The sequence below is a fragment of the Prionailurus viverrinus genome, chromosome A1 (genome assembly GCF_022837055.1).
Source record: "Prionailurus viverrinus isolate Anna chromosome A1, UM_Priviv_1.0, whole genome shotgun sequence".
In the NCBI taxonomy this organism is placed as follows: Eukaryota; Metazoa; Chordata; class Mammalia; order Carnivora; family Felidae; genus Prionailurus; species Prionailurus viverrinus.
In genome coordinates this window covers 11,820,010-11,845,478 of record NC_062561.1, presented here as the reverse complement: position 1 = coordinate 11,845,478, position 25,469 = coordinate 11,820,010, and the positions used below count along the sequence as shown (strand labels likewise).

The 25,469-nt window shown below is 34.9% G+C and overlaps 1 protein-coding gene across 8 annotated transcripts in view; it reads right to left on the bottom strand.

Annotated features, from left to right (window-relative positions):
* PDS5B (PDS5 cohesin associated factor B) overlaps nucleotides 1-25,469 on the bottom strand; it is a 202,131-nt gene that overhangs the window by 91,660 nt on the left and 85,002 nt on the right. For all 8 annotated transcript variants that reach the window (XM_047863753.1, XM_047863743.1, XM_047863783.1 and 5 more), the window contains 6 exons: nucleotides 20,712-20,852; nucleotides 18,783-18,898; nucleotides 15,807-15,901; nucleotides 4,377-4,522; nucleotides 2,112-2,263; nucleotides 786-899 (listed from right to left, as the gene is read on the bottom strand). In XM_047863753.1, the coding sequence (XP_047719709.1) occupies nucleotides 786-899; nucleotides 2,112-2,263; nucleotides 4,377-4,522; nucleotides 15,807-15,901; nucleotides 18,783-18,898; nucleotides 20,712-20,852 (764 nt within the window). The remainder of the gene's footprint in view (nucleotides 1-785; nucleotides 900-2,111; nucleotides 2,264-4,376; nucleotides 4,523-15,806; nucleotides 15,902-18,782; nucleotides 18,899-20,711; nucleotides 20,853-25,469) is intronic.

The following is a 25,469-nucleotide window of genomic DNA, read 5'->3' as shown; positions in this document are numbered from 1 at the left end:
AATTTCCATGGAGGAAATGAAGTCAAAAGCCCCATTAAGCAGAGGTAAAAGTGAAAATTTATACAGCTCCTTAGACTTCCAATTTCTAAACATTTAATCCCCTATACTTGTAACTACATTTGCTGGAATGCAAAAGATCTACATTTTCTAAAGCCTCAAGCAAATCAATCTCAAGGCCTCAATTTCCTAACCCTCAGTGTGATTCAATTAGCAATGTCTCTTCCATGTCCAAAATTTCAACTCCCTACAAAGGCACTCCAAAGTATTTTCTGAATGAAAAAGATCATAAAAATGTATTTGTGCTTACCCATATGTCAAACTATAACACTATGTTGAGGCTATGCAGCACAAAAATATGTTCCCTACTGCCCCACTGCAAAATTCAAATTAGTATCAGGTCAAAATAAGGTGGTAGGATTTTCTCAGTATGGACCTTCTTAATGCCTTAAGGAAAAAAATAAAAAAGGTACATCCATCCTTCTTGAAACAACAATATAAATGTCTGGGCGGGGGGTGGGGGGGTGTGAGGGGGGTGGTGGGAATCAAATCCTGAAAGATTCCATGCCAGTCAGCTCTATTTTTAAATTGCTTACAAAAATCCTTGTTAATCTCATACTGACAGCAGTACCTTCTGAAGAGAGAACCAAATATTTTATTGTGTCTGACTAATTAAACAGTATTTTTATTACATAAATTGTTAACATTTAAAAATACAGTTGCGATTTTTCCCCCATAAAATACATTGCAAAAGAGGATAAGAACAAAATTTGACATTTGAAACATACTTCACAGCATTTAAATCCAGTGTGGCATATAAGTAATATAAGCATTTCATCCGTTCTGTAGTTTCCAAATTGTGGGGAACCATGTATTGAGCAAAGATCCGTTCAACAAGCAATCTACAAAAACAAAGAGAAGGTACTGTAATGACTTTTCTTAATGTATTGAATTTGTATATAAAATTCCAAAACATATAAAGAATATGTGTAAAAGAAGTTTCTGCTTTCAAAATGAAGATGAGATTTCCAAATCAAAGATTTCCTTCTGTAAGAAGAGGGGCCAAAAAATGATTTAGCTGGATGTGCTAGCAACATCCCTATACCCAGCTAAGATAACTACCTCTGCATGACAGTGAATGTGTAGCAGGGATTCAATTTCCTTATCTGAATAATAAAACATTAAAAAAAAAAAACCACACCACGTCCTTCCAAGTGGCAAATTCTAAGCACCTCTAAGTTAAAATTATAAAGAAATTATTAAGATTCTTCTTCTGAGTTTTTGCAGTAATCATCATGAAAAAAAGACCTGGTTAAAAGTACAAAAAAAAAAAAAAGAACCAGCAACTCATAATAATGCAAATCTCCAGACAATGATGCTGCACACTCAAAACGTCTAAAAACTTCAACTTTATAAAAATAATAACTACGAAGTTTCTTTGATCATGTTAACATAAGACACCCAGTTTCTAGTTCCTATAACTCATAAAATTGTAAGATGGCCCACTGGTTCTTATTTTTCTCATTCTGATCTGTTATAGGCACTACCATCTGGATCTAGCAATTTAAAATAAATTCAATCAAGTGAAATCAATTCAGACTGCAAGCAGGAATCACAGATCTATTAACTACTAAATGCTTAGGATCCAAACAAGATCTAACTTTATGCTGCAATAGAAAAATACAAAGATTATATTCAGATAATGTGTTTCATATTAAATTATAACCTGTCTTTTTAGGCTTGAGTACAAACTTTTTATTAAAACTATCTATAATCCAAAGGGTTTATTTTCATTTATTTGAAAAAAATGTTATTTGAAAAATTACTTATGAAATAAAATTTAAATTACACACATTTCTACTTTTAAGTATTACTCTTCAAAAACAGTATACAAAAATGAACATAAAAGCTGTATCCATCCCTAAAGTCATATGTACCTTACTGCTTCATTTATGGCTTTGGTGGGAGGAAAACTAGTCACTATCTTTAATTTGCAGTAAAAACTGAGAAGAGAGTTTCAAGTTATAAAGAAAACAGTTTGCCTAAAACAGCATTTCAACAACAGTTAAATACAATACAAACACCAGATATTTTACCCAGTGTCGTTAACTTACCGATCATCAATACTATTTTGATAATATATATGTAGCAGTTTGTCTTTGATCCATGAAATCTGTTTTGCAGCATCTTTTCCAGCTGCTGATTGTAAAGCATACTTCTTATAAATTTGGGCAAGTCCCATCATGGCTTCTTTGCGTACCCTCCACTTAAAGTAAAAACAAAAATGTTTTCTTATAATTTAAAAATGCTCCCATTATACTTCAGGAAAGTCTGTTTTCTTATTTTTAAGTTAGTTACTTTACACAATACATTTTCCTCAATCCTCAGATACTGGATATCGATTTATAATGACTATGAAAAAAACACAACTATCATTTTAATATATCTACTATGAAAAGTACAGAGATATCAACATGTATAAAGAATTTTAATGTTTTAATATCTTAAACCCATTGCCTACACCTAAAAAATAAAAGTTAATCACAATCTACATAAAGTCACTTACAATTGGTGAGAGAAAACGTGTTACCAAATTTTAAAAGGCAAAGACTGAATTAATTGTGAACTATCCCTTATATACTTTTTCCAGTTTATGGTATATATTAATCACACTTCAATTAAAGGTACATGATGCTGGTTTTATCAAATGCTAAATATGAAGCCACTTGGTTCATTTTGTGTATTTGAGAATCAAGTTCAGGTGTAAAAAGAATGTATTCAACTATTTTTTTAAGTATTTATTTGCTATAGTATATCTAATACTGCTTATCTTGGAATGAGTTTATCCTTTAATTTTACACAAACACAGCACTACAATCAGGATGTCAGTAATGTTTAGAACTTCATGAAACTGCACAGATCAGATCATCCATTTTTTCTCCTTTGCAGTCTGTCATTCATAGTGATATTCTTCCCTTGGTTTATCTCATCCATCCACCAATATACATCAAAAGACTTACTCATAAAGTGGGAATTCAATTTATCTGTAGAAACTTCCTAATTCTCTATCTTAACTCTAATGCCCCAAACTGCTGCTTTAAGGAGAATTTAAAAGACAGAGTATATTCTAATACTACCAAGAACATAAATATATTCAATTACTTTTTGGTATCCAATTAATATTTATATGACTGAACCAAGTAGCCCTACGATGAATACAACATGATTATCAAAAATTATGTGCATAGGGGCGCCTGGGTGGCGCAGTCGGTTAAGCGTCCGACTTCAGCCAGGTCACGATCTCGCGGTCCATGGGTTCGAGCCCCGCGTCGGGCTCTGGGCTGATGGCTCGGAGCCTGGAGCCTGTTTCCGATTCTGTGTCTCCCTCTCTCTCTGCCCCTCCCCCGTTCATGCTCTGTCTCTCTCTGTCCCAAAAATAAATAAACGTTGAAAAAAAAATTTAAAAAAAAAAATAAAAAATAAAAAATAAAAAATAAAAATTATGTGCATATATGTGATCCCAACAACACAAAGACACTTAGTTTAAATTCCAAGTCTAACTAAGAGAAAGACTACCTGAATACTTAGAAGGCAGTTAGCCTACCATGATGCAAATCTCCTTTTCCTTCTTTACACCTTTTGGCCTTTTCATTAATACCCCTATGAAATATTCAATAAAGAAAAGTCTAAATTTATTAGTTAAAATAAGTTGTTCCAAATATCTATAGATTTGGAGGGAAAACCATGCAATTCCTGACCATCTGTACTTCACCCACGACCAGCATTATCAAAGTGAGCATTATTAAGTGAAGATGGCAAAATCAACCATATCAGCGACTATTAAAATGAAGTATTTACCTAAAGAAGCCAATGATTGCTGAGTGGAGCTAGTAGGTGCTCACTCAAGAAGAAAGGGTTTAGGATCACAGAAGATAAGCTAGAAGCATGGTGCTCTACTAGGTATAGCTTTACCAAGTTGAAAACGTGTTATTTTCTATTCCACAGAAATGATAATACCACCAGCTAAAGAACTATTAACTGATACCGATAGGAAAGGAAAAAGAAAAGAGAGCCAACAATATAAGAAAGCTGTGTCAGTTATTAAGGCCCTTTACAAGTCACTGATTAAAACTAGTGTACAGGCTAAACACCTGACTACCATTTAGAGCCATCTCACTTTTAGGATGAAAATAAATAATCTCAACTTAAAAAACTAACAAAATTTAATGTAACAAAAAATAAAACCTCATAAATATTAAAATGACCCCCTCAAAAAGGGTTAATTAATTACATTTAAATCTCTGTATTTTCAAATGAAATACTATTAAACTTCAAGTATTCAAAGTGAAAGCCTACTACTAATTATTATTCCTACTCACCCGTTTGTCTAATGTTCTTTCTCTCACAAAGTTAAGTAAGTGATCGTTGACCAGAAGAATATCCTTTTTAGCAGCTGTAACTATAGACACGATAACATCATGTCTAATAGCTTCCTCAGGGTCATGTGACCTCACTTTAAGATACTCTGAAAGATAAAATTTTATTGATTAAAATGGAACTTTAACAATTAAAATATTTTTAAAAGTTGTATAAAACAACAAAAGCAAAACCTAAGTAGAGGGTTCAATGTTTCAAGAAAATTAAGAGTAGTGGAGGGAGGGGAGTAGAAATGAAGGTCAGTCCTTCAGTCAAAATAGAGTAGTTTACATGCAACCAAGTAGGGTTGAGCAGCAGGGGAACAGGGTAGTGTATTAAGGAATTCCTAACCTCATTAATTAAACCATATAAATGAAGTAAGAAGTATAATAACTTTAAATATCTCACTTGTTTTTTGTTTCAATGTTTAAAATATTCAAGTCAAACGGACCTACTAGGAAAAGGCTAGAGTATTCACGTTTCTATCCCTTAACTATGGAAAACCTAAGGTTTCTAAAAGAACAAAATTAAGATACCAGCCACCAAGAAACAGGATTATAGGAAATACCACAAGGCAAGTTCATCTGACTGAACTAAGAAAAGCCAAAAGGAACACAGAAGAAATTAAACATTTAACAATTAGGAGTGGCTGGAGGAAGATCTTAAAAACATTGCAGTTCAGATCTGGCACTGAGAAAGCTGAAAGAAAAAATTAACACTCTTCAGTAATGCTACATGAGGCTTAAGAAAGAGATACTACAACTGAGCAAAAAACCCCAAACATTATTCAGCTTTTTCTTATAAGACCAGCAAGCTAAAATTTCATTGCTTGGATTTCGAGTAATACACATAGCCATGGCTATACGCAGCAAATAGTGCTTATGACTATAAATGGATTTACTTCCCTATAAATTGATAGTTTAGCAAATAATTACACTGCAAACACCTATAAAACCACAACCCTGGTCTTAAGCAATTTCACCTTAAGCATTCCCTAAAAGGAACTATTTCCAAAAATGAGAAAGACAATACGTTGCTTAAAAATAAATAAATAGATAGATAGGTAGGTAGGTAGGTAGGTAAATAAATAAATAAATAAATAAATAAATAAATAAATAAATAAATAAATAAATAAAGGGGCGCCCAGGTGATTAAGCATCCAACTTCGGCTCAGGTTGTGATCTTATGGTTCATGAGTTGGAGCCCCACATGGGGCCTGCTGCTGTCAGCTCAGAGCCCAATTCAGATCATCTGTCCCCCGTCTCTCTGCCCCTCCCCCGCTCACACTCTCTCTCAAAAATAAAAAAAGTGAACATTAAAAACAAAAATAAAAACTTCTGAAGAAACAGAAATGTTATTTACCTAACTCAATAAAAAAACTGCTTTTAGTATTGATTTCAAATGAAGTATGTAAAATAGATCAAGTTCACTTCCCCACCAAGATAAACACAGGAGTTTTAGCTTTCACAGTACTTGTTTCAAGGCCAACACATACCACTTTAGGTGTCACTAAAACAAAACCAATGACAACACCATCAATTTTAAGATGTGTCCCAATTTCCCTAAAAAAAATTTTTCATATTAAGCAGGGTATATACAAGAGCTATTAAATTAGAGATCTTAACTGTGCAGAGGAAGAGAACACAAAGGAGAAAGAAGAAATTCTCAGCATGACAAAGCAGCTGAGAATTTCTTCTTCACAATATGGCCATGTCCCTCAAAATGTAGCTGAAGGCACAACGATGAATATCAAACACACTGTAAATAAAGGTAAACGTGAGTGTCTAACATACATTAATCTTAGCTCACTCCTGAAACCCTATGAAAACATCTTTTAAAAGAGACAAGTACAAAAGATCACAGCAAAAGAGATTTTTCAACAAAATTGTGACAGATGTATGACTTCTAAACAAAAGAAAAAGTTGAAATCCAAAAAGGAAAGAGATTAATAAATAAGCTTATTTCCAGGGTAGAAGAACCGTGGAAACACTGAGGAATTCAAGGCACCAAGGAATGAGAAAGGCACAGATAAAGAATGCTGTGAAATGAGAAATGGTTGAAAATGTGCATAAAAAGTACTGAGACTCCTAGATTTTTTCAGAGCTGTCTTTTAGTCAACTACAAAAATTAAAATGTACAGTTTATAGTGATACTGGCCTATCTCAAGATGCAAGAAAAATCTAAAATAAACAAGCTAACCTTACATAAGAGCTAGAAAAACAACAAAACCCAAACCCAGCAAAAAGAAGGAAATAATATAGAGCAGAAATAAACAATAAAGAAACAAGAACAACAAAAATAGGACAGATCAATGAAACCAAGATCTGGTTCTTTGAGATGATCAAAATTGATAAAAACCTCTAAGCCAGACTCCCCACACACACACCAAAAAAAAGAAAAGAAAAAAGAGAGGACCCAAATAAATAAAATCATTAATGAAAGAGTTGAAATAACAACCAACAAACAATAACAATACAATTCTTAACAATTGTACCAGAATATTATGAAAATCTATATGCCAACAAACTAGGCAACTTAGAAGAAATGGATAAATTCCTGCAAAAATCCAACCTACCGAAACTGAAGCCGGAAGAAATAGACAATTTGAACAGACCAATCAACAGCAATGAAATTGAATCAGTAATCAAAAAAATTCCCAAAAAACAAAAGCCCAGGACCGAACAGCTTTACAAATTCTACCAAACACTTAAAGAAGAGTTAATACCTTTTCTTCTCAAACTATTTCAAAAAAAAAAAACAAAAAACAAAAACAAAACAAAACAAAACAAAAAACCAGAAGAGGAAGGACAATTTCCAAATTCATCCTATAAGGCCAGTACCACCCTGATATCAAAACCAGATAAAGATACCACAAAAAAAGGAACTACGGGCCAGTGTCTCTAATGAATACAGATGCAAAAATCCTCAACAAAATATTAGCAAACTGAATCCAACCATGTATTAAAAAAATCATACCCCACAATTAAGTGGGATTTATTCTTGGGATACAAGGGTGGGTCAATATTCACAAAACAATCAACCTGATATATCACATCAATAGGAAAAAGGAATAAAAACCATATAATCATTTCGATACAGGAAAAAAGCACTCAACAAAGTACAACATGCATTTATGATAAAAATCCTCTACAAAGTATGTCTAGAAGGAACATACCACAATATGGTAAAGCCCTTATATGAAAAACCCACAGCCAACATCATACTCCATGGTAAAAACTGAGTTTTACCCCTAAAGTCAGGAACAAGACTAAGATGTCCACTTTCACTTTTATTCAATATAGTACTGAAAGTCCTTGCCAAAGCAATTAGACAACATAAAGAAATAAAAGGCATCCAAAAGGATAAGAAAAAAGTAAAACATTTACTATCTGAAGATACAATACTATACACAGAAAACTCTGAAGACTCTACCAAAAAACTACCAGAACTGATCAATGAATTTAGTAAAGACACAGGATACAAAATCATTGTACAGAAATCTAGTTGCATTACTGTACACTAATAATGAAGCAGCATAAAATGAAATAAGAAAACAATCGCATTTACAATTCCACCAAAAACAATAAATTATCTAGGAATAAACTTAACCAAAGAGATCAAAGACCCGTACTCTCAAAGCTATAAACACTGGGGCACCTTGGTGGCTCAGTCAACTGAGCATCCATTTCTTGATTTAAGCTCAGGTCATGATCCCAGGGTCGTGGGATCAAGCCCCTCATCAGGCTCTGTGCTGAGTGTGAGGCCTGCCTGGGATTCTCTCTCTCCCCCTCTACTCCTCTCCCCCACTCACATGGGTGTGTGCTCTCTCATTCTCTCTAAAAAATTAAATAAATAAATAAAACACTGATGAAAGAAATTCAGGACAACACATAAAAATGGAAAGACATTCCATGCTCATGGTTAAAAGAACTAATATTGTTAAAATGTCTATACTACCCAAAGAAATGTACAGATTTAATGCAATACCTATCAAAATATCAACAGCATTTTTCATAGAACTAGAACAAACAATCCTAAAATGTGCATGAAACCACAAAAGACCTCAAATAGCCAAAGCAATCTTGAAAAATAAAAACAAAGCTGGAGGTATCATAATTCAGGATTTCAAGTTATATTACAAAGCAGTAGTAATTAAAACAGTATGGTACTGGCATAAAAATAAACATACAGATCAATGGAACAGAACAGAAAACCCAGAAATAAACTCACAATTATATGGTCAATTAATCTTCAACAAAGGAGGAATGAATATACAATAGAAAAATGTCTGTTCAACAAATGGTGCTGGGAAAACTGGACAGTACATGCAAAAGAATGTATCTGGACTACTTTCTTTCACCATACACAAAAATAAACTCAAAATGGATTAAAGATCTAAATGTGAGACCTGAAACCATGTAAATCCTTGAAGAGAGCACAGGTAGTAATTTCTCTGACATTGGCCATAACAACAGTTTTCTAGATACGTCTCCTGAGGCAAGGGAAACAAAAGGAAAAATAAACTATTGGGACTACATCAAAATTAAAAGCTTCTGTGCAGCAAAGAAAACCACCAACAAAACTAAAAGACAGCATATGGAATGGGAGAAGATATTGGCAAATGATATATGTGATAAAGGGTTAGTATCCAAAATACAGAATGAACTGGCATAACTCAACACTATAAAAAACAAACAATCCAATTAAATAATGGACAGGACACATGAACAGACATTTCTCCAAAGAAGATAAACAAATGGCCAACAGACACATGACAAGATTCTCCTCATCACTCATCATTAGGGAAATGCAATTCAAAACTACAATGAGAGATCGTATCACACCTGTCGGAATGGCCAAAATGAACAAGAAACAACAAATTTTGGCAAGGATGTGGAGAAAGGTCAACACTCTGGCACTGTTGGTGGGAATGCAAACTGGTGTAGCCACTATGGAAAACAGTATGGAGTTTCCCCAAAAAATTAAAAATAGAACTACCCTACGACCCAGCAATTACACTACTGGGTACTTACCCAAAGAATACAAAAGCACTAATTCAAAGGGATACATCCAGCCCTATGTATACTGCAACGTTATTTACAATAGCCAAATTATGGAGAAAGCCCAAGTGTTCAGTGATAAATGAATGGATAAATAAAAGGTGGTATACAGATACACATACATAAACATAACACACACACACACACACACACACACACACACACACACACACACACACACACACTGGAATATTATTCAGCCATAAGGAAGAATGAAATTTGCAACAACATGGATAAAGCTACAGAATATAATGCTAAGTGAAATCAGTCAGAGAAAGACAAGTATTGTATGATCTCACCTATATGTGGCATTTAAGAAACAAATCAGCAAAGGGGAAAAAAAAAGAGAGACAAATCAAGAAACACACTCAACTATAGAGAACTGATGGTTACCAGAAGAGAGGTGGGTGGGGGGATGGGTGAAACAGGTGATGGGAATTAAAAAAAATAATTAAAATGCACCCAGAGTCTGAAAACTAGGAAATCATACAACACAGTAACATAAATGTTTTATTAAAAAATGAAACTACAATAAAAAAAATGAAACTACATAGTATCTTTTGGTAAACTTTCAAACATTCAAACAATGGTGAAGACTAAAAAGGTTACTGGTGAAATTTTTCACATATAAAATATATTTTAAATAGCTACAAAAACTGAAAACATCTATTATTTAGCTAACAGTAAATTTTGCATTGAAATTCTGACTATGGGATGGGGCGTCTGGGTGGGCCAATTGGTTAAAGCATCTGACTTCGGCTCAGGTCATCGTCTCAAAGTTCTTAAGTTCAAGCACCCCATCGAGCTCTCTGCTGTCTGCTGAGAGCCCACTTCAGATCCTGTCTCCCTCTCTCTCAGCCCCAAACCTACACACGTGTTCTTTCAAAAATTTTAAAGAAATAAACATTTTTTTAAAATTCTGAGGAAGAGTGAAGATGGCAGAGAAGTAGGGGGACCAGGATTTCCCTCTTCCCTCAGACACAGCTTATTGAGGTCAGATCACTCGGAACACCCAAGAAATCAGTCTGTGGAGTAACAGAAAGGTCTCCACAGGTGACAGGAAACAGCTTGGAGGGACAGGGGTGCATGTATACAAATTGGGGGAGATAAAACAGTGCAGGCACAGAGGGGAGTGAATCCCTTCAGTGAAAGGACAGAAGGAAGAGACAGACAGAGGCTGTGGAATTGCAGTATTGTGTTAGTACAAGAGAAAAACATCTCTAGACCATGGACTGGGGAACAAGAAATATGGAGAGTGCCAATTTCTACTTTGCAAACAGCTTCAGGAGCTGAAGATTGGAGTTTTCAAAAGTGCACGGCTTTCTCCAGACCACAGTGAGCCTTGTAAGCGTGGCTGGCAGGCAGGGAGCCAGCCTTGGGGTGCAGTAGAGATCTGAGCACCGCACTGGCAAAGAACAGTCCACTTCCCGGAGAACTTTGGGAAGAGGGTTTAGTTCCTCCCCAAGGACAAAAGACCCTGGAGGTGCCAGTCCAGGGCCCTTTATTGGCAGGGCTCAGTGGCACTACACCAGGGCAGAATCTGCGAGGTGCAGGGCACCTTAAGACATCAAGTTTTGAACCCCAGCCCAACACCTAGGAGAAACGGGAGACTGTAGAGCAGGGTAAGCCTACTGGCAGCGCTATTTCTGCCTGAACAGTATGGTTTGAGACACCTGGTCTGGGGAAGAGAGACTGGGGTATTACCATTTTTCTCCCCATCACCAACATGGTGGGACTTCAGGACAGTGGTTCCCAGGGGAGGCAGGACCCCCTTATAACAAACCCCACCCCTCCATGCCTGGCAACTGCTTATCTACTGGAGCAGGACTGACACTGAGTGAACCAGACGGCCTCTCCACCACAAGAGCACAGCCACCAGTCCCAGGCACCAACAAACAATTGTCCTGTGGTTTTGTTCCCCACCCCTTCCTTTTTTCCAGGGTTACTTCAAGGATCAAAGCACACCTGGTGGAAGGTCCAAACAATCCACCACCAGGAGCAAGGAGAAGCTTTGTAGAGGACTGACCAGTGAAAGCAGCCAAATACACAAAAACAGAGCACGCCAACACACTGCAAAAACACTTCCTGAAGTGCCAGGCCCTGGATAGTGTACGACCCCTTTTTAACATAGTAGTACTCACAGGTGCAGAACACATGAAAAGCTATTCAAATACATAAAAGACAGAAACCTAGCCCAAATTACGAAACAGACGAATTCTCCTCAAAAGAAAATCCAGGAAGAAATGACAGCCAGTGAGAGAATTGCTCAAAACAGATACAAACAATATAGCTGAGCAAAAATTTAGAATTAGAGTCATAAGACTAATAGCTGGGCTTAGAAAAAAAAGCATAAAAGACAACAGAGAATTTATTGCTGCAGAGATCAAAGACCTAAGGAATAATCTCAATGAATTAAGAAATGCTATAAATGAAATGTTAAAATAAACTAGATACAGTGACAGTGAGGACAGAAGACGCAGAGGAGAGCATAGGTGAAACAGAAGATGAAATTATGGAAAATGATGAAGCTGAAAAAAAGAGGGAAAGGAAATTACTAGACCATGAGAGAATTAGAGACCTAAGTGATTCAGTGAAACGAAATATTATTTGTGTCACAAGAGTTCCAGAAGATGAAATAAAATATCTGTGTCACAGGAGTTCCAGAGGAAGAACAGAAAGGGGCAGACAGTTTATTTGAACAAATTATAGCTGAGAACTTCCCTAATCTGGGGAAGGAAAACAGGCATCCAAATCCAAGAGGCACAGAGAACTCCCATCAAAATCAACAAAAACAGGTCAACACTTCACATATGATAGTGAAACTGGCAAAATACAAAATAAAGAGAGAATTCTGAACACAGCTAGGGACAAACAGGACTTACCCTACAAGGGTAGGGTGTTAGGCTAAGCGAAATAAGTCAGTCAAAGAAAGACAAATATCATATGATTTCACTCATGTGGAAGATACAAAACAGATGCACCTAAGAGAAGGGAAGCAAAAATAATATGAAAACAAAGAGGGAGGCAAACTCTTAAGTACAGAGAACTGAGGGTTGATGGGGATGGGGAGTTATGGGGGTGCAGAAAATGGGTGCTGGGCATTGAGGAGGGCACTCGCTGGGATAAGTACTGGATATTGTATCTAAGTGGTAAATCACAGGAATCTACTCCTGAAGCCAAGACTACACTGTATGTTAGCTACCTTGAGAATAAAAAACAAAATAAAACAAAACAAAAGCCTAAACAATGGGGTTCAGAGAGCTTCCAGTTTGGTGAACATTTGGAGGTGCTAGGAGAGTGATAAGACCAAAGAAGTCACCCAACCACCCTCACCGCACCTTGCTCTATGCATCTCTTTCATTTGACTGTTCCTGTATCCTTTTATAATACACTGGTAATAGGAAAAAAAAATTCAGACTACAGGAAAAATACTTTTTTTTTAAAAAGTCTAGAATATATACAGAACTACTACAAATCAATTAGAAATACAAGCCAATTTTAAAAAGATGGATTTAAAACTTAGACACTTCATAAAAGAAAATATCAATATGCCCATAAAAAAGATGCTTGATCTCATCAGTCATCAGGAGACTGCAAGTTCAAACCACAAGAAACAGCAAGACTGATGAGAAGGACTATAATCAAAATGACTGATGACACACAATGTTGACAAAAATGCTTAAGAAATAAAACTCTCAAGCATTTATCAGTGCAACTGGAAAACAGTAGAGCTAATATGGAAAACTTACTCATTTCTTATAAAATTAAACACGTATTTACCCTACGACCAGCAATTTCACTCTTAAGTAGTTAAAGAGAAATAAAAACATAAACCCATAGAAACACTTGTAAGAATACAGTAATTTCAGTATTAACAGCCCTAAATCAAAAAGTCCATCAAACAAAAAAAAAAGATAAATAAATTATTGTGTATTTATACAACAAAATAGCACTCAATAATAAAAAAGAATAAAGTAATAATAAAGGAGTCCCGAAGACACTAACAGCTAGACTTTCAAACTTCTGACAGGATACTCTTCAGTGGGAGATCAGTTTAGTTGAAGAGCAAGTACTTAAACTGAAGATTTTCCAACAAACAACCCATTGCGATCACCCTAAAGTTAAGTTCAGAGTCACCAATACCATGTATACATTCAGGGCTTTCCAAATAGCTCTTTATTTAGTCCCACACTCTTAATTATGAGCAGAGAGCCACATATTGCCAAGCATTTGAGGAAAGCCTCTAAACACAGGATAGTATAAACAAAAGCAAATAAAAGGTGGGAAAAACAAATTAGCTAAAACAAACATTTTGTAGCAAAAAAAATTCCCCAAAATATTATCATTAATTTTCTCAAAGAATCTTACATCCACAACATAAGAACAGAAGAACAAAATGCTACAGCAAAAGAAACGTCCAGGGAAAAAGAGAAAGAAGAAAAAGACAGACACAGACAGACAGACACACACACACACACACACACACACACACACACACACACACACACAGAGAAGGTAAGGAAAAGGAAAAGGAAAAGGAAAAGGAAAAGGAAAAGGAAAAGGAAAAGGAAAAGGAAAAGGAAAAGAAAGGACGAAAGAGAGGGAAAAGACAAAAGTGAGAGGAAGAAAGGATCATCTAAAGATCAATACTACAAAGCAGAAGCTTAAAGAACAATCAGTCCAAATTCAGAAGTGAGTGGGTAAACAGAGGGTTCAAGGCAGGGCATCTCCCCCAAAAAGGATGAAAATGAGAAATATTTGCTATTTAAATCTGACCGGTAGAAATTCAGCAAAACCTGAAAGCGTGACTATGACAAATTATTGTTAAAAATATTATGAACTAATAATACACTTTATCATTTTCTTTATCACAAGAAACTCAGAAGGAAGTAGTAAGATTTAAGAAGCATAAGCAAAGACCATTAAAAAAATCAGTTAAAAATGTACTACAAGTTAGTAAAGTTTTAAAAAGAGAAAGTAACAATAATATGAAAGATAGAAAGAGAGTGTGCAGTTAACTTTCAAGGTTCCTTGATTGCTCAGAAAGAAGTGAGAGTTCTGACTTTAGACTTCACTAATCAATTATGTAGTGAAAGCACAAAAGAGAATGTTAACTTCCAAGCCCACAGGGGGAAAAGGAAAAATGAGAACAAAAAAATTAATCAATTAAGCAGAAAAGAGGGAAACAGGAAAACAAAACAAGAAGCATGGAAAATAAAAAATATAAAATAAGTTCAACACCATCAAATTCAGTAAGATTTTTAAAACACATAACAATACTGCATATAATTTATGGACACATGTGACATAGAAAAACAAACAGGATGCAGACCAAATCTAGTGGAGTGGGCTACCCTCTGCAAACAGGAAGAATACAATTTATGAGGGGCATTTCAACTACATCAACAATTTCTTTTCTTTTTTTAATCTCTTAAGGAAATACAGCAAAAATGCTAACATTTCTAAAAAAGACATAGTGGCTATCATAGTCATCTGTTATTTTCTGAACTATTTCCTAATTTAAAAAAAAACTGGGGCACCTGGGTGGCTCAGTCAGTTAAGGATTGGACTTCAGCTCAGGACATGATCTCGTGGTTCATGAGTTCAAGCCCCACATTGGGTCTCTGCACTGAAAGCACAGGTTCTGTTTGGGATTTTGTCTCCTCTCTCTGCCCCTCCCCCACCTCAAAAATAAAGAAACTTTAAAAAATGTTATAAAAGACCAATAGTCAGATATATGATATTCTTATTACTACAAAAATGCAAAGTTCTAAACTGCCTTATAAATATACAGATTTCAGAAAAGTTACCTCCATTTAGCATAGTTTAATAAGCTTAAAAATTAATGACTCACAACTCAGTTCTAAAATGTTAAAGAATAGTAAAGAACATCAAAGTCAAAACCTGTTCAAATCCAAATGCCTAGAATATCTTTAAAATTGTTCTTAAACTAAAGAACTAGTACTGTCTCTGGTAACACTGACTTTTTATAGGTGCTTCTAGACTAAGGCGGCACAAGGAGTCAAGCTTCTGGCTTCAGAGAGTAACTTCCATGATGATGAGCTGAAAGAAGAAGACTTTACCAAATAAAGTCTTTATTTAACACAATAACCAAAAAGGGGGATACTTTTCCTATACACACACATACACACACACACACACACACACACACATATATACACACACATATATGTATATATATATACACATATATATCAGTTACATACACACACACACATACATATATATATATAATATATATATAAAAATATGAAACTGATTTTTTTCACCAACAAGCATCTAGAAATATTGGCTATTGTGGGTATATAGTACCTGTTAAGTCCTTTGCTAAATCAGGATGGTTCATGAGACAGTGACTAGCAAACTTGACACATTCCAGGCGGATTGGTACATGGATGTCATTAAACCTGAAAAAATATAAAGGCACAGAATGATCTTTAAAATAAGAGAAACAGATATGTGTTTAATCTGTATTCAATTTAGATTTATTCCTCTAATTAAAAGAAAAAACAATTTATGTAGAGTAATTCAAAGTGGAAGTCAGACTCTTTCAACAAAGTTTTGATATGCTATATATTTATGAATGCTTTGGAATGTCGATATTAAACCAGCACAATCTCCTGAACTATGTACTTTCAAGGAACATGTATAAACAATACATGCTTGGCTCAAGCACAAAACTTAGAAGGACAAGATTTTTCCTATAAGTATTATACTTTCAAATATGCCTGTTTATATATGCATATGTGTGTACATAGTTCATAGATACATTATATAAATCTTAAACTGTGTCTGGAAAGAAAACCTTTCCTCAAAGTATCCCTTCTTAAATATAGAACATTCACAAAAGTGTGGCAGACCTTGCACTAAACCCCATATTATTTTACATGACTCTAAAAACTGAGCCCAAATTACTCCTATCCAGTTAACCATGACATTTCCACTAATACTAAAGCCAATTTTTATATGAAGAAGTATCTTAGTATATATTTCTAAAATACTAAAACTCATTTATTGATGTCACTTAAGTATCTTTTGATCTTGTATTTCTCCTCCATCAATTTTTTTCCTTATAATTTATTTGGTGAAGTAACTGCTTTTGATTGTGTGTGTAGTGTTTTTCCAGAGTTTAGATTTTGCTACATTACATTTTTCTGACTTAAATTAATAGGCTCCCCTCTCTCCTAAATCTTATAAACTGACAGTTAGATCTAGACACCAGTAATATTCAGATTCACTGTTTTAGCAAGGCTATTTCACAGATGGCATCCTCTTCCTCCATCATAAAGCACGTGATGTCTAGTCATCTCTAAACTATTGATGTTGAAAGCCTATATGCATTGGTTCATCCTGGAATGCAAAACAGTGATGTTTCTTAAAAAATCTTGCCTAGTATCAACAAGAACATCAAAGTAAAGCAAGAATTTTCCACTCAGTATTTTCATATGTCTTAATTCTGTATCACCAAAAGGTTTCCAAATAATGCATCACCCTATACTGTAAGAAACAAATTCAGTATTTTAAAGGGGGTGGGAAAGAGGTCTTCAAAATGAGCACCAAATTATTCATAAAAACTTATTGTTAGGAAAAAAAAAACGCTCTATGAAGTACACTCAAAAAAGTTTTAACATCCAGTCTATGATCTCATGTAAAGTTTCCAGAGTGTTTTGAATCCAAGTACTCCATCCTTATGTACTTTACCATTTTTCAATTAAACATGTGCTATTTAACCATTACAAATAAATATAGGACCTCTTTAAAAAAATAGTCTAGGTCCTTAAACTTGGTAAGAATCAGTGAGTTTCAATTTTAGGCCATTAAAATTAAAAGAAAAAATTACAATGTAATGGAAATGTGACATAAATTTTAATCGAGATTTTTTTCCCCTTCTAAAATCTCACAAAGTCTGGGTAAATCAAGTCCTGATTTAAAGATATATTAAATGTCTGTAAGTAAAAACTGTATTTTTGTTTTACCACATTAAGTGGACTTTAAGTTGACTGGTATAATTAAACGTATAAAATAGTTTGCTCTACTACCCAAGAACTTTCCATTGTTGTTTAAGGGGAAAAAGTCTAGAAATCAAACTCAAAATTACAATGGGCTAAAATTTATTTATTTAATGCACCTTGTGAAATAGTACTGAGCTACATAAGAGGCAGGAAATCACATTATGAATTTAGCACTTAAGAATTTATAAAACCTTCTACCTCATTTAAAAAATTAGAAAAATAAGGCCAAAAGAGATTAAATTTACCATCATCATCGACAGTTCTAGTATTAAGAGGGGACAGAAAAGTGGTTATAACAAATATTTCAATACAAAAAAAAAAAAGAACAAGACTTTTAAAATCCTATTTATGACTTAATTGCATTATTTGTTATGAGAAAAATTTGGGGACAGGGGTGGGGGTGGGAGGGGTTCTCCTTTAACTTCAGGGCCAAAGTACATTTCAGCCAGGGCACTTGAGAGGTGGTTTTAACATATTCAAGGTCAGGGATACTTTTAGAAATGTAATGAAATGAACTCTTCTCATAGAAAAGAGAAATCTACAAACACACTCAAAATTTTGCAACCAATCTCAGGTTTGTGGAAATTAAAAGCATACATGGAATTCAGGTTATCATTTTCTTTAAATGAGAAATGTACAATGGAGGTTAGGAGGAAGAACACGCATATCATTTATTTCTTCATTATGTGGATAGCCTTGTCTTTACAAATGTCTCATGATTTATTTCCAGTTGGAATGAATCACTGCTATGTAATAATAACACATTTTAATTTCATGACCATAATACCTTTTGAGATAGCTTTTTAAATTTTTTAATATTTATTTATTTTGGGGGGGGGGGGGAAGAGAGAGGGAGACAGAATCTGAAGCAGGCTCCAGGCTCTGAGCTGTCAGCATAGAGCATGATGCGGAACTCGAATCCAAAAACCTTGAGATCATGACCTGAGCCGAAGTTAGATGCTTAACCCAGGAGCCACCCAAGTGCCCCTTGAGATAGCTTTATAAACGTATTATCTTTAAAAAAAATAAAAGTAAAAAAATTAATCTATCATCTTTCAAAAATTAAGGGCAAAATAAGATGAAAAGAAGGGCAACTGTAAATATGGCCAATCACTACCAACATTCAAACATTTCAACATATATTAAAAAAAAATCTCAAAATATAAAACCTTTAATTTTTAATAGTTCAGAAAAATATTAAATACGGGTGTTTTAAAATAATGTAAAGTAGATATAAACATATATTACTTTTAAACAGGACACCAAAGTCATATACCTGCCCAAGTAACACTGCCAGAGTGGTTTGTTTTGAGAAGCCAATTCTGAATCCTTTGCCCCAAACATTTTTGCCAGTAGTTTAACAACTTGTAGGCGTTCCTCATTATCATTGCTCTAAAACAAAACACAGACAGCTTTAAAACTATCAGGTAGATATATTCATGACAATTTTCCCATGATTTTCCTCATCTCTCAATTCCACAAAAACTTTCATTAACTCCAAATGAAAACTTATACACAAAAATGCTCAAACTTTTCAAAAAATTAAATGTTCTCTTAAATGATCTCATCATCTCATTAAAGCAATAACTCCCTACATGAAAATACATACCAAAGTCTGACTAAACGTTAGAGGCCCTTCTTACAATTTAGGCTCATTTCCATTCACAATCAAATTCAAAACCTAACTCACATCAAACCTATGCAGATCCTTGAAAAACTGTTTGATACTCAAGGTGCTACAGATGTTACTGTATACTTTTTTTTTCCTTTTAATTTTAAAACAATGCCTAAGCCTAGCATTAGAAGCTCCCACAATAATGACCTAACTCATCTCTATTATTTCTCTCACTATTCCTCTAAATAAGTACTTTTCAACCCTGGGGCACATTAAAATGACCTCTAAAGCTCTAAAACAAAACAAAACAAAAAAAAACAAAACAAAACAGCCTGGATTTTATTGCCAATAATTCTGATCAACTGGTCTGATTTAATCCCTGGACATCTGTTTATTAAGGCTCCACAGGGTGAAGATTCTAATGTGCAGCCAGGGATGATTTAAACTTACTTGATGTTACTATCCAACTATAATCCTCTGTGTTCCACAAATTGACCCAGCATCTTCCTACCTCTATATTCTTCTGCAGTTGTTTCCTTTGTTTCAATTGTATGTTGTCTGTATCTTTTAGGACACCTATAATATCTGGCCTCTTACTAAATCTGAACTTTTTTTCTCTTCTAGATGTCGAATTTGCTGAAAGCAGGGATTATAATCCCTTACTTATATTTCTTATAGTATTAAATATTTTTATTAAAGAAAATCATATCAACCAAAAATTAAAAGTATGACTGCATTCTGCCTCATCAAAATTGCTAACTACATGAGGAAAAAAACAGAGCAGGGAGGCCAGTGAATCAAGTGGCTCACTTGAGAAATATACCAAAAATATACCCTAGAATAAAACAAGAATGATCATTTGCTGGTTTTGTGGGGTACTCACACTACCAATACGAACTGTTTATTTTTTTGTTTTGAAAGAGACAAAAATCTTTAGAAACAAGAACCGTAATACAGAAATCATTTAAGAACTTTTCTGGGTAGGTACATCAGGTTTCATCAAAGATTATTCATTATAACCAGCTTTATTTAATCTTCCTGCAATAATTTGAAAGAGAAAAGACTATTCCTCAAATCTACAAATGGAACTCAATTTGATGGGATAATTTAATGTCAAGGTGATAGCAATATGCCACCAACAGATCCCAGAGAACTATGAGAAAAGTAATGGAGCTTTCAACATAAGCATAACAGAATATGCACAAAAGGAAAATATTTCACAACATGTGAATAACAGACCCTAAACTATTTTTATTGCCTAATCAAGGGATCTTGGGAACCACTATAAACTGTGCCTGAAAACAAGCTTGATGTATAGCTATGATCTGAAAAGTCAGTCACAATCTAGAATTCATTTGGAAAATATCTGAAGAAAAATACTACCCTAAGTCATTAAGTAACTGCTATCTGCTAGGCATCACCCTGGGCACTGGAGGTAAACAGGTAAGGTACAAACATGTAATTAATAACAGTAATATACCACAACATCTGTAATATCCAGCTAAAAACCATCCTCTAAGAATTAAAGAGCCACAAATAATGCTCTTTGCTAATGTGGCTGACAGACCATATCCCTTTTAGAATAGTTACCTTTAATTTAAATTCAAGCTGGGGTAAAACTGAGAGCAGCAAATGACTATCAATATTATAGAGCTCCAAAATTAAGTCAAAGACATGCTCTGACAAATCGCTGATAGATGTTTTCCCAAGCATCAGAACCTGATTAAAAAACTTTTGAGAAAGAAAATTTATCATTAATTGAAATGGCATAGACAAAATGAATTTTCTAAAATCTTCGTTATTATTCAATTAAATTTATTATTATTTTATACAAAATCAAACTAGGTTTATCAAAACATTTTCTAACAGTAGGTAGGAAACTACAGGCTAGTTCACCTTGTACATGAAATTCACCTTGTACACAACAAAAGATAACTTGTACTAATTTATCAATTAGCTTATCAATCAACACTCTACCTACCATATGTACTTTATTTTTCATTATGGTACTTACTATATTTTAAGTTGTAATACAGTTATATTTGTGTACATGTCTTAATTTCCCTACTAGGTAAATTTCTTAAAGTCAAGAGATCACATCACCTTGGCATGTATGGAAGACAAGAACACTGAAGAAAAAGCCTTGTATCTTCACAGAAGGAGCCAATTCCATTTTTAAAACATACAATTTTATATTTATAATGCAAAACAACCTTTTTTCTGTTTACTTTTGAGAGAAAGAGCGCAAGCGGAACAAGGGCAGACAGAGAGGGAGACACAGAATCTGAACTAGGCCCCAGGCTCTGAGCTGTCAGCACAGAGCTCAACGTGGGGCTTGAATCCACATACTGTGAGATCATGACCTGAGCCAAAGTTGGGCGCTTAACCACCCAGGTGCCCCCAAACAACCTCTTTTTTCCTTTGTATTTTATTTATTTTTTAATTTACATCCAAGTTAGTTAGCATATAGTGCAACAATGATTTCAGGAGTAGATTCCAGTGATTCATCCCCTACATATAACACCCAGTGCTCATCCCAACAAGTGTCTTCCTTAATGCTCCTTACCCATTTAGCCCATCCCCCTCAAAACCCCTCCAGCAACTCTATGTTCTATTTATGAGTCTCTTATGTTTTGTCCCCCTCCCTGTTCTTATTTTTGCTTCCCTTCCCCAATGTTCATTTGTTTTGTACCTTAAAGTCTTCATATAAGTAAACTCATATGATATTTGTCTTTCTCTAATTTTGCTTAGCATAATACCCTCTAGTTCCAACTATGTAGTTGCAAATGGCAAGAGTTCATTTTTTTTTTATTGCTGAGTAATACTCTATTGTATGTATGTATGTGTATATATCACATCTTTATCCATTCATCTATCAATGGACATTTGGGCTCTTTCCATACTTTGGCTATTGTCAACAGCACTGCTACAAACACTGGGGTACACTACCCCTTTGAAATAGCACACCTGTATCCCTTGGATAAATACCTAGTAGTGCAATTGCTAGGTTGTAGGGTAGTTCTATTTTTAATTTTTTGAGGAACCTCCATACTGTTTCCAGAGTGGCTGCATCAGTTTGCATTCCTACCAGCAGTGGAAAAGAGATCCTCTTTCTCCACACCCTCACCAGTATCTGTTGTTGCTGGAGTTGTTAATTTTAGTCATTCTGACAGGTGTGAGGTGGTATCTCATTGTGGTTTTAATTTGTATTTCCCTGATGATGAGTGATGTTGAGCATTTTTTCATGTGTCAGTCCGTCATGTGGATTGGATGTCTTCTTGAAGAAGTGTCTATTTGTGTCTCTTGCCCATTTCTGCACTGGATTGTTTTTGGGGTGTTGTAAGTTCTTTATAGATTTTGGATACTAATCCTTCATCTGTTATGTAATTTGCAAATATATTCTCCCATTCCATCGATCGCCTTTTGGTTTTTCTGATTATTTCCTTCACTGTACAGAAGCTTTTTATTTTGATGAGGTCCTAAGAGTTCATTTTTGCGTTTGTTTCCCTTGCCTCCAAAGACGTGTTGAGTAAGAAGTTGCTGCGGCCAAGATCCAAGAGGTTTCTGCCTGCTTTCTCCTCGAGGATTTTGATAGCTTCCTGTCTTACGTTTAGGTCTTTCATCCACTTTGAGTTTATTTTTGGGTATGGTGTAAAAAAGTGGTGCAGGTTCATTCTTCTGCATGTCGCTGTCCAGTTTTCCCAGCACCACTTGCTGAAGAGACTGTCTTTTTTCCATTGGATATTCTTTCCTGCTTTGTCAAAGATTAGTTTGCCTTACATTTGTGGGTCCATTTCTGGGTTCCCTATTCTGTTCCACTGATTGTTTTTGTGCCAGTACCATACTGTCTTGATGATTACAGCTTTGTAATACATCTTGAAGTCTGGGATTGTGATGCCTCCTGCTTTGGTTTTCTTTTTCAGGATTGTTTTGGCTATTCAGGGTCTTTTCTGGTTCCATACAAATTTTAGGATTGCTTGTTCTAGCTTTGTGAAGAATGCTGGTGTTATTTTGATAGGGATTGCACTGAATATGTAGATTACTTTGGGTAGTATCGACATTTTTACAATATTTGTTCTTCTAATCCAGGAGCATGGAATATTTTTCCACTTTTTTTGTGTCTTCAATTTCTTTCATAAGCTTTCTATAGTTTTCAGTGTATAGATTTTTCACCTCTTTCATTAGGTTTATTTCTAGGTATTTCATGGTTTTTGGTGCAACCGTAAATGGGATCGATTCCTTGATTTCTCTTTCTGTTGTTTCATTATTGGTGTATAGGAATACAACCGATTTCTGTGCATTGATTTTATATTCTGCAACTCTGCTGAATGCATGGATCAGTTCCAGCAGCTTTTTGGTGGAATCTTTTGGGTTTTCCATATAGAGTATCATGTCACCTGAGAACAGTGAAAGTTTGACTTCGCCTTGCCAATCTGAATGCCTTTTATTCCTTTGTGTTATCAGACTGCTGAGGCTAAGACTTCCAACACTGCGTTGAGTAACAGTGGCAAGAGCAGACATCCCAGTCGTGTTCCTGACCTTGGGGGAAAGCACTCAGCAAAACAACCTCTTTCTAATCTTTTTTGTCTTTTATATTCTGATGAAATGTGTGTGCATATGTACAAGGTTTACAGCACTACTGAAAATCCAATTAAAAGTACACAACACAAACACACTGAAAATCCAAATTTGAACAACTTTATTTCTATAAGGAACCAGCTATAAGTGGTTTCCACATTCAGATCATTTACCATATTACTACCAAAACTGGTAAAGATACATAGCATAATGGTCCAGTTCCTTTCTATTTAAAGTCTTCCAAATTTGTAAGAAATTAAGCCAGAGAATATACCACACATTCTCAACAGGATATTCTGTCTCCTTGAAGAAGTAGTTTAAGGATTTTTTATAACACATAAGCTCTGATCTCTTCTCTCAGTTACAGTCAACACAACCTGGCTTAAATACATTTTCTATATGGATAGTACAAAGTTCAAGACTTCACATTTCTAGGTCTTTTCTGCTTACTTTAAGTCAGGTATTGAGAGAGAGCGAGACAGCAGGCATGTGCATGAGCTGGGGAGGAGCAATGGCTGGGGCGGGGGGGGGGGTTATCCCAAGCAGGCTCTACACCCAGTGCAGAGCCCAACATGGGGACCCAACTCATGATGGTCAGATCATGACCTGAGCCAAAATCAAGATTCGAACACTTAACCAACTGAGTCACCCAGGTGTCCCTAACTCAGGTTCATCTTTTTTTTTTTTTTTTTTAAGTTTATTTAACTACTTTGAGAGAGAGGAAGAGAGACAGAGCACGCAAGCAGGGAGAGGGTCAGAGAGAAAGGAGACAAAGAGAATCCCAAGCAGGCTCCATACTGTTCAGGTTATTCTTAAATGAAGTTTGTTATGTCTGTGAGACTGCACAAATTAAGTATCCATGGGGGGGGAAGAGAACAAATTCTATTTTACTATTCTTTCTTTACTCGTTTTTAAAGTAACTTGTTTGTTGTCCTGGTTTATCAATATTGTGGGAAAATAATTTCATGACCTCTGAGGTTAAATTCTCATTCAGGCTGAAAATAGAATGGCTTTGTTTTCATTCACAAATTTTCTCCTGTTTAAAAACAGTAAATCTAACCTTTCCTTAACAAAAACACAATAATCCTTTCCAATCTGGCCACCTTGTCACATGATCTAATTGTCTTCTTCATCAGTATGGAGAAAACTCACTTGAAAATTAAAAAAAAACAAAAAATCACTCCCTGGATTAACTTCTTATAAATGTCATCAATAACAATTATTTAACATTTATAATCTCCGTAAAGGCAAGGGCCAAGTCAGTCTTCTCTACTGTATAGGAAGAGCTTGCCATAGTGCCTGACAGAGTAGGTGCCCAATACACATTTAGCAAATGAATAATATGCAGCAGGTACTATAATATAAGTAAAACAATCCATGTTCTCCATAAGGACTTATAGTGGAAGAGGCAGATAGAGGTTTGATTAAAGTATTTCCTTCCAAAATACATTAGCCTTTTATTTATAAATGGGTAACTGATTTTCCCACTACAAATTTATTTTGTAACAACTGCCTCCTAATGAAAGGAGTATGGGTAAGTTAAAGGTCAGCAAGAAATTCTACCTTAAGTTTAATGGTCAATTTTACTTACAAAAGTGCTTTCACATTAAACAACACATTCTCTGCAATCACTCCAAGCATTTTATTAACCCCATCTTACCGAGGCTAGCAAGATTAAGCAACTTGAAACTTGTAATTAAAACGTCCTAATGAAAACTAAAATTACCAAGAAGTGATCCATGCAGAAAATTTTTGGATTTGTTACTGTAC